Here is a 9,276-nt window from a genome sequence, read left to right on the forward strand (position 1 = left end):
GAAGTAAAAGGAGGGTTGTTGTTGGAATCTGAAATATTAAAAGCATCCATGGTAGACTGTAGGATGGACTCCATGTAGTTGCCATTGTTGCTCCTTCCTCTCGGTGAATTTTCAAACCAACATAAATACAGTTACTGACTGAATCCACTTGTGTCCAGGTCTAGGGAGGGAGGAAGTGGGGAGTAACTGTGCTCTAGTATGGTTCAAAACAATTGCCCTAAAGCACGGCACACAGTAAAGGATTTTTAAAATCTTAACCAATTGTTTTTGTGTGAGAGACTCCAGAATAAACAAGCTATTTGTTTGCTTCCTACTACATCTAAATTTGTAGAGCTCTTTCCTTTGTGATATGTTTTATAGGACACATTGCATAAACACTTGTGTTGTTGTCAAAAACTGAATAGTCGGTCCTTCATTTCAGACTTCTGTCTAACTTGGTGCTTCATGGTTACTATAATTGCCATGGCTGTGTTTCATGTGCTTCCTTCTTTGTTTGGCTTTCTTCCTCAGCTGCCCTCAGCGTTCCCGCCACACTATAGGATTTCTGATCGTAAATATTGAACGTGTTTACACTGTGTGAATTTCACCCGATTCAGCCACAAAGTTTGAGTCGTACGACTCACTTGGAAGTTGCACTGACTTTCAGTTGGATCTTGCATCATTTGTTGCGCCGTATACAGGGGGTACAACAGCTGACCACGACCCGACTACAGCCCAACAAGCTGCTCCCAGCTGGTCCGATGGATTTCACACTCGTTTGATATTTTGGTCATACGACGCTCCCAGAGTGAGAGCAGAATCACAAGTGGAATCCTCAACTTTGGGGTATTTTTCCTTTGTTTACTGTCAGACAGCATCTTAAATCACGATGACTTTTTATTGCCCTCCCCACCCCGGCTATAATAAGAAAATAAACGAGCAGGAAATTGTCATCCAGCTGACACAGCAGAGATAGCAGGAAAGTGAGAGAGTGAGTGGATATGACTAGATGATATGACTTTTACCTCAGTGTGTGAAACTTATTGAAAGGAAACTCCTTTTCTGTCACGGTCTGTCCCAACTTCACTCGTACAGTGTGAGCACTCAGGTCAAAATCCAACCATATAGTATGAGCACATAAATTGAGCTTACACTCCACCGTGACTGTCATAGAGTCGACTTGATATCCCACAGAGTATGCCCGGCTTTAGCAGATTGGAGAGGGAAAGATCTCTCTTAACACACCACACCAAACAAGAAATCCGGTCAAAATTCTGTCTTTAGAACCATCTGATAATCGGGCCTTTGCTGACTTTGGACAGAAGGAGGAGGTCAGGCTGAAAATGAGCACTATTATCTAGTAGTGTTTGCTCATTCTAAGATGGTTTTGGACAGGCTGAAAATGCCACCAAAGACAGCAGAATCCATCTACTGGAGACAATGAATGTTTTTCTCCTAAAAAGCTTTACAATAGCATCACATCTAACCATGAACTGATGACTTGCATGATTTAAATAGTACAGGTCACTTACTAGGTCTTCCATACAAAAGCTTTTAATATAGGCTTATTATTTTAAAATGCTAGAATCTCTTCAAATATTGTAAAATCTTAGAAACATTTACCAATATTTATGTTTTTCAACAATGTTTCACTTCCTTTGGGCGCTCTATTTTTCTTAGATACAGGTATGGGGGCTACAAGGGGAAAAAATGGGACTCATTATGTCTTTCACTCACATTAACTTGTAAAGTTAAGCCTTGGGAAGCAATTTAGGATTGCCTTTGGGTTTTTTGAGCCTGGGATCAAACCACAGATTTACCAATCACTGTTGCCGGGCAAGCAGGAAAAAATACCTTAACTTAAGTGATATTGGTGCTCAGAAAAGTCCTCCTTTGATGTGTGGGACTTTTGCACTGAAATGCCTGTGCAGTAAAATCCATTAAAACCTCTTTTATATTCATCATAATTTAATGTTATTATAATGCATTATGGTCCATTTGATTTCAAACAAGCATTTAAAAAACAAGTAAGCAGTAGCAATGTCTGATATTGCAAAATATTGTATTAATATAATATTTTTTTTATGACCACTGGAGGAGGATCATCCTATTTCAATTAGGGTATAAATTAGGCATTACTGGATACTTATACAAAAGCAAAAATAACTTCAGAATCAAAATGTATTAAAAAGATCACTTAAATGTCTATTGAATATATGCATATCTCTGTATAACCCCTGCTTTAAGACTGTGGAGTCGTCTTGGACACAGTTCAGTCAGAGAATCTGATCTTAATCTGATTATAATACAGGATTAATAAAATGATCCACCAGCTTTTTCTCCCGTTAACTGCCCAAATTTCTTATGACGCTCTAATGGAGATGTCTTAAGTGTGTTTCTAAAGAGAACATCATGTGTCTGGGAGGAGTTGAGCTGAGGTGGGGGTATCTGAGGGGAGCATTTAGCTCACTTATCCTCTGTGTGAGCTGTCATTCTCACTGCACGCAGCTGTGGAAATGAGATCAAACTGAGCTGAAGCTCTCTGCAGGCAAAGAGGAGATCAACAGGTAGAGGAAATGAAGGTCTGACTCCTGCAGATTGTGGATTTCTCAAGCAGTTTTTGTTCTTTTGCTGAGACTATTTTTATACCTTCTTAAAAGATATTTTGAAACAAACTTCAATCAGAAGACAGGATGAATGTCCCAGTGATGAGGGCCCAGGAGCAGCCTCATCCTCTCTGCGGCCCTGGCCCGGTACAGGATTTACCCCACTGTCCTCCAGGGTTCAACCTCAGCTCCCGCCTGAATCCCGCTCCCATCCTGGGCCTCCAGAGCACCCAGAGGTCATCCAAACCACAGAGGGAGCTGAGCCCTGAGGAGCAGCAGGAGCTCCGTAGGAAGATCAACAGCAGGGAGAGGAAGAGGATGCAGGACTTAAACATCGCTATGGACGCTCTGAGGGAGGTCATGGTGCCCTACGCCTCCTCTCCGTCCGCCTCTTCTTCCTCTCAATCCCATCAGCCTGGAGCTCCTCCAGGACGTCGGCTCTCAAAGATCTCCACCCTGGTCCTGGCCAGGAACTACATCCTCCTGCTGGGCTCGTCTCTGCAGGAGATGAGGAGGCTGCTCGGGGAGGTTAGCGTCGGGATGGGGGTCAACTCAGGCCCTGTGCCTCGTCTACTCCTTGCTGGAGGTTGGCCCCTCATCTCCGGTCCCAGTCAGCTCCTCCTCACTCAGGAGTCCCTCCTCACGTCAGCAGCCTCTTCATCCTCCTCGTCTTCCTCCGCTTCGTCATCCTCTGCTGGTAAATGTCCTCTGCTGTCTCCAGGCCCCATGGAGGCCTCGTTGGCTCCTGTGCAGTGGAACTCTGCAGGAGCCTCAGGAGGGCCACTGTGCCCCTGTGGAGTGTGCAGACTACCCAGATTCACTCACTCCACTCCTGCTCCGAGATTCCCAAAGTGATGCTTTGAAGAGCTGGGTGAGAGGATTTCTAGAGACTTGATGACTGTTACATATATGCAACTATTTTATAAGATCTTATTTAACATTTTTTAACATGTTTATAATTGTTTATGCTATTAAACATTATGATTTTGTCTTTTTAAATTCAGTGGATCTATTATGTAGTTGGTTAGCCAGTTTTTGTGTGTTATAAATCCATTAACCACACTTTTTATCCAAAAATAAGTTGCATTCCCTTTGTTATTTTGCAGCAAGCACTGACTTGTCAGGTGACAAATGAGGGGACTCATAATCATGAAGTACCCAAATCAAGAACTGTAAAAAAGCTGCCAGTTCAATCTATATCTATGTTTGTTCTCCTATCTGTGATTTTTTGTTGTAAAAAATGAGATGTTATGTATTTCCTGGCACTAATAACAACTTAGCAATATAACCAGATGATATTTGTTTGCTTGTTTTCTCTTACCACTTTATCACCTGTGGAACAATAAGTATTTCAAATTCAGTGAAAATGCAGTTTTTTCCCTTTTGTGTTTTTGGATTGTTAAAATCAGAATATATTTATAATGAGTGCATTTTCTATAGAGCATTTGCATGCAGAAAGAGTAAACACTGTATAAAGGTCCTGCAGCAGATGTGGTCTATAGTTTAGAGAAGCACAAAGGTTGCTCTCCATTCTTTAGCTTGCTGAAATAAACCTTTAAATAAGAGTCTTAGGGAGAAGTGTTAAGGGAGACATCTCTAAAGTGAAAATCTCTCTATATTAAACAGATTTCAGGTGCTGGTGGCCTAGTAGTTATGCATGCTATGCTTCATGTATAAAGGCAGTCTTTCCTTTACAAACTTTCTCTCTTTCCACCTCTATCTGCTGTCCTTGCTCTCCAATAATGGAATGAATGGCTAAAATAAAAATATTTATTTAAAAAATTTTCACTGTTCTTTTCCTGGCCAGATACAGACGAGGATGAAATCAAGAAAATTTCCATTTTTCCCAAGAATTTTCCCAAGTGCTGTTAAACTGTGCAGAGCATTTTTCAGCATAACATCTGGGTTTTATTTTGGAAGCTAACATTATTTTGCTTTGCAGAGAGCAACAAAAATAATTTCACAAATAACATAAACTAACAGTGTCTAAATTATTACCCCCCTGATGCTAATAGTCAGTTGTGTCTCCTTTTTTCTGAATAACAGCCTGCAAATGATTGTTACAGTTTTATACAAGCCTGTGACACGTCACCAGAAGAATCCCAGCCCATTCTTCTTTGGCCAATCTCTCAAGCTCCTCCAGAGTTGATGGTCTGCTGGCATGGACCTTGGTCTTCAGTTCATCCCACAGACTTACAATGGGATTCAAGTCAGAGCTTTGTGCAGACCAGTCAATAATGTTCACTTTGGTTATCTGGAGCAATGTATGTTTTGGGTCTTTGTGTGTCGGAAGATAAAGTGTTGACTCAGACCCAGTTTTGAAGCTGACTCCCTCAGGTTTTCTTTCAAAATCTTTGCATATCTATCTTTCTTTATGATTCCTTCCACCTTTGCAAGATTCCCAGTTCCAGATTTGGGTGATACGCCTCTCCCTTCTTTCTCCAAACATGACTAATGTCTCTCTGGCCAAAGAGCTCTAGTTTGGTCTCATCTGACCAAAGGACATGCTGCCAGTCTGCAGAAATTTTCTGCAGCTGATCCTTAGCATACTTCAGTCCGTCTTGACGGTGTCTCTTCTGCAGACATTTTTCTTGGTCTGAAACCTCTCAGTCCATTCCTGTGTAGGGCTCTAGTGATGGTCTTCTTTGAGAATACAATTCCTGGCTAGGCTAAGTCCTTCACTTGTATCTTGGCAGTTGTTCTGGGATCTTTAGACACATCTATCACTACTTTTCTTTCCAGAGTCTGAAATTTTCCACTTCTTATCTCTGCCAGGCTTGTGGTTCTCTTTGAATTTCTTAATGATACTTCTCACTCCAGTTCTTGACAATTGTAAACACTGTGATAACTTTGCAGATTACTAAATTAAAGCACATCATTGCACAATAGTGGTGCAAGCTATTGAACAGTTCTTAACTCCTTGGTCTCCAAGAACAAAAAATCAAGTCTTAAAATGGATTATCTGTTCCATATTAGTTGTACAGAAACTTAATTTCTAAAAGAAAGAGTCTTCAATTCATACAGATTAAATCTGACAGGACATTTTTTCAGAAAGTTAGAAACTTAAACTACTGATTTCCCTTTTTATCTCCACTGAATATGCAGGGAACAATTGGAGGCAAGCTCCCTTTGCTGTCCCACATTTACTGGGTCTGTAGCGATGATGCTGAGTTGAATCACCTCCTCTGCCTGCTCCACTGCCCGAAACACAGTGAAACAGTCCATCTCTCGCCATTCATAACCCCAACAAGCAAAAGATCAGAACCCACCCGTGTAATTACATTTCTGCAGAAAGAGGGCCTTTTGATTATTAGCCCCCTCCTCTCAAATTCTTGATGTTGCTCTGTGTTAAGGAGCCAGGACGAGTGATTCGCTGCTACTCATTACACTCACTTCACAATATGTTCAAACGCCCAGAAAATGTGTCACCCTGAATGGGACTTCACTCCCGCAAACTCGCCTCCCCTCTGGAGGAAAGCAGGCGGCGAGAATAAGAGGGCACTGGTAGGAGGGAGGATATTCTCCGCCGCCGCCGCAAACCTGGCCCTTAACACGGTCTGCATGAATAAAAATAATGCAAATAATCATAATCATAATGCTGATAAAATACTCAAAATAATTGCTACCCCAGAATAAGAGGATTATGGAGGGGGATATGTGAATGGTGGCGAGTGAAAGGATGGGAATCTATTAGCATCAGGGAGCACAAAAGAGGAGCTGGATGCCATTAAGTGAGATTAAGCTAAATAAGGCTTGATTTTCTTACAAGGAAAAAGGAGGAAGGAGAAGAGGGTGAGAGTGAAGGAGAAGAGGAGGAGGAGGAGGAAAAAGAGGGGAGAGTCTGATTCACAGATCAAAGTAAGACGACCAAACTTCACGTCTTTCATTTACATATAGCTGCTTTATCTCCGGGGGGATTAGCTACCTTGCTATTTTCTCTGGGTTGCTCTCTATCCCGCCACCTTTTGCCCACCATCCATTTCCTCCTGCTCTTAGGATGGTTCAGCCCTTCTTCTTTTCTCTTCTCCCTCCTTAATTTCTCCCCCCTCTCGTTCTCCTCTCTTTCTCTCGGCTCCTCCAAGAGGCTCTCACTTTCTCCTGTTTGGTGGTTTCATTGTTGCGGCGTTGCAGGGGTCTGTTCGGGCTTTGTGTTAGCACTTTAACTCATCTCCATTTCATCACTGTTGTTCAATGGGCCGAGGAGAGCTTGTAAGACAATGAACACACACATGCACACATGCACACACAGAGACTTAACACTGAATACAACTCGTTAGAGACCAAACATACGAAATCTGTGTCACTTTTCAAGGAATGTTTCCTTTTATAAAGGGATATTTTGGTATTCTTGAAGTTGTATTATATGGGGAGCTTGGCGATAGTCGTGCCATAAACCTCCAGAGATTTCAGTTAGTGTTGCCTCTTCAAACAGGACATGCATGGGGAAGTTAGGCAATGTAACACCAAAGATGGGTAATTTAACGTGACCGCCAGAAACAAATTTCCATTCAGCTCTTCTGGTCTAAGTCAGTTTCTTCAATTTATCTGCGGAAAGTTGAAGAAGGCCCCTAAAACACCGTGTTCAATAAGGCAGGGAACTCTGTATGGGGTGTGATGCAGGCTGTAGGTGTCTGTGATCTGCTATCTTTTGGGATAAAGAGATTTCGAGTCAGGCCTTCTCATCCAAGATTAGTGCATGACCTCATAAATGCTCAAGAGAAGGAATGGGCAGAAATTCCCAAAGAAACACTCCAAAATCTTCTTGAAAGCCTTCCAAGAGGAGTGGAGGCTGTTATAGTAGTTAAAAGGGGGGCAACTCCAGACAAAATAACATGCATTTGAAAGCAATGTCATTACAGTCCCCATTGGTGTAATGCTTAGGCATCCAAATACTTTTGTCCGTATCGTGCTTCTTGTGTAGGTATGTCAATGTTGCACAATAAATCAAAATGAAAGTTTTAGGGTTTGAGATTTTACTATTAGCTACCGCACACTGTAAAATACTGGAGCCTAAGTGAGTTCAGGTATCTGTTATTGCAGGCTGATTTTGAAGCCTGTGGTTTCTGGGATATCAACCACATACAGTGTGCACCCATAAAGACATAAACTATTCTAACTTGGTTATCTACTCCCATTGGTTTTGTTATCCAACATGATCCTAACCCCCTTGATACGTCGTATGTATTCTGGATGTGACTTCCAGTGCCTTTTCAAATCTGTGTTTTCCACAGTAATGAGATGTTAAACCCTTTCATTGAGTTCTACAATGTAATGTCAAATAAAAATATGTAATGTAAAATAAGTGGCTGAGTAGATAGGGCTCTGTTCTTCTTTGCTTTGTCAGGTTTCACAGGGATTGGGCGTGAACAGTTCTTTTCAAGTCCAGCAACAACTTCTCTATTGGGTTGAGGTATGGGTTTTGGTTCGGCCACTCCAGAACGTTCACCTTGTTGTCTTCAAACCATTTCTATTGTAGATTTGCTATATTCGCTGTATGCTTCGAGTCATTGTCTTGCTGGAAAATAAATCTTCTTCCAAGCCGTAGTGCTCTTGCAGACTGAATAAGATTGTCCTCCAGGATTTTCCTTTATTTTTATGCATTCATTTTACCCTCTACCTTTATGAGTCTTTCGGGGCCAGATGCTGAGAAGCATCCCCACAGCATGATGCTGCAACCACCGTGCTTAACAGTGTGGATGGTGTGTTTGTGGTGATATTCAGTGTTTGGTGTCCGTAAAACAGAGCGTCTTGTCTGATGGCCTAAAAGCACCATTTTGGTCTCATCAGACCAAAGAACTGTCTTCCACTTGACCATGACTTTTGGTGATTTTTAGTTTAGATTATATCTGAGTTTTCTCCAACAGGAGATTTCTGTTTGCCATTCTCCCACAAAGCTTTGACTTTGTGAAGAACCAGGGCAGCAGTTGTATGTATCAGTAACCTTTCATCTGAGTTACGTGGAGTGTTCTTTTGACTTGATGGTGTAATGGTAGCCAGGAATTTCTTGTATTCTTTTTGAAAGCCAAATTATATTGACCATATTTGATCTATAAAATTCTAGAGGGTGAATACTGTAAATGAGTATTATTTGCTAATTTATTTTTTTAAAGTATTATTCTGAAGTAATTAAGTTTGCAGCAATGGAGAAAATGGAAATCAGAGCTTGATTTTTGTTGTTTTGACCTTAATGTCTATGTTTGAGTAGCTGCTCCATAGTTCATTTAATATGTAACCACAATGTCAGTACATGAGAAGCAACTATTCAATTGAAAATCAGCCCTCTAACAGCCCTAATCCAGATGATTTGCAAATCTTTAGAGCTACCTTCAGATTTTGTAAAGACAATGCCTCCTCCTGTGACCACACACCCTCTCAGCTGTCTTTTAGCCGGCACATTCGGGGTAATGAGGTTTGATGGTGGCCTGTAAACTTGTAATGAGGGCGGCGGTGTGAATAGGGCGGAGGGCTGGGATGGGTGGGAGAGAACACGATGCTTAATGAGCGGGCCGGCGGGCTCAGCGGTAACCCCGTTGTATCGGCTCGGTCTGAGAAAGCCGGGGTGACGGAGGGGATCGGGAGTTTGAGGGTGGGACGGCACAGGAGGGCTGGATGTTATTTAGGGAGGGGAGGAATAAAGGCTGGGTTAGAAAGTAAATGGGGGTCCTGACCAGCCCCTGTGCTCGGCTCATTG

The 9,276-nt window shown here is 42.0% G+C and overlaps 1 protein-coding gene across 1 annotated transcript; it reads left to right on the top strand.

The window, feature by feature from the left end:
• The first annotated feature begins 2,672 nt into the window (after positions 1-2,672).
• On the top strand, positions 2,673-3,440 carry olig1 (oligodendrocyte transcription factor 1). The gene has a single exon (XM_041807885.1). It carries the CDS (start codon positions 2,673-2,675, stop codon positions 3,438-3,440), a length of 768 nt encoding a protein of 255 aa, XP_041663819.1.
• Positions 3,441-9,276: the final 5,836 nt, after the last annotated feature.

The sequence above is a fragment of the Cheilinus undulatus genome, linkage group 15 (genome assembly GCF_018320785.1).
Source record: "Cheilinus undulatus linkage group 15, ASM1832078v1, whole genome shotgun sequence".
Lineage (NCBI taxonomy): Eukaryota > Metazoa > Chordata > Actinopteri > Labriformes > Labridae > Cheilinus > Cheilinus undulatus.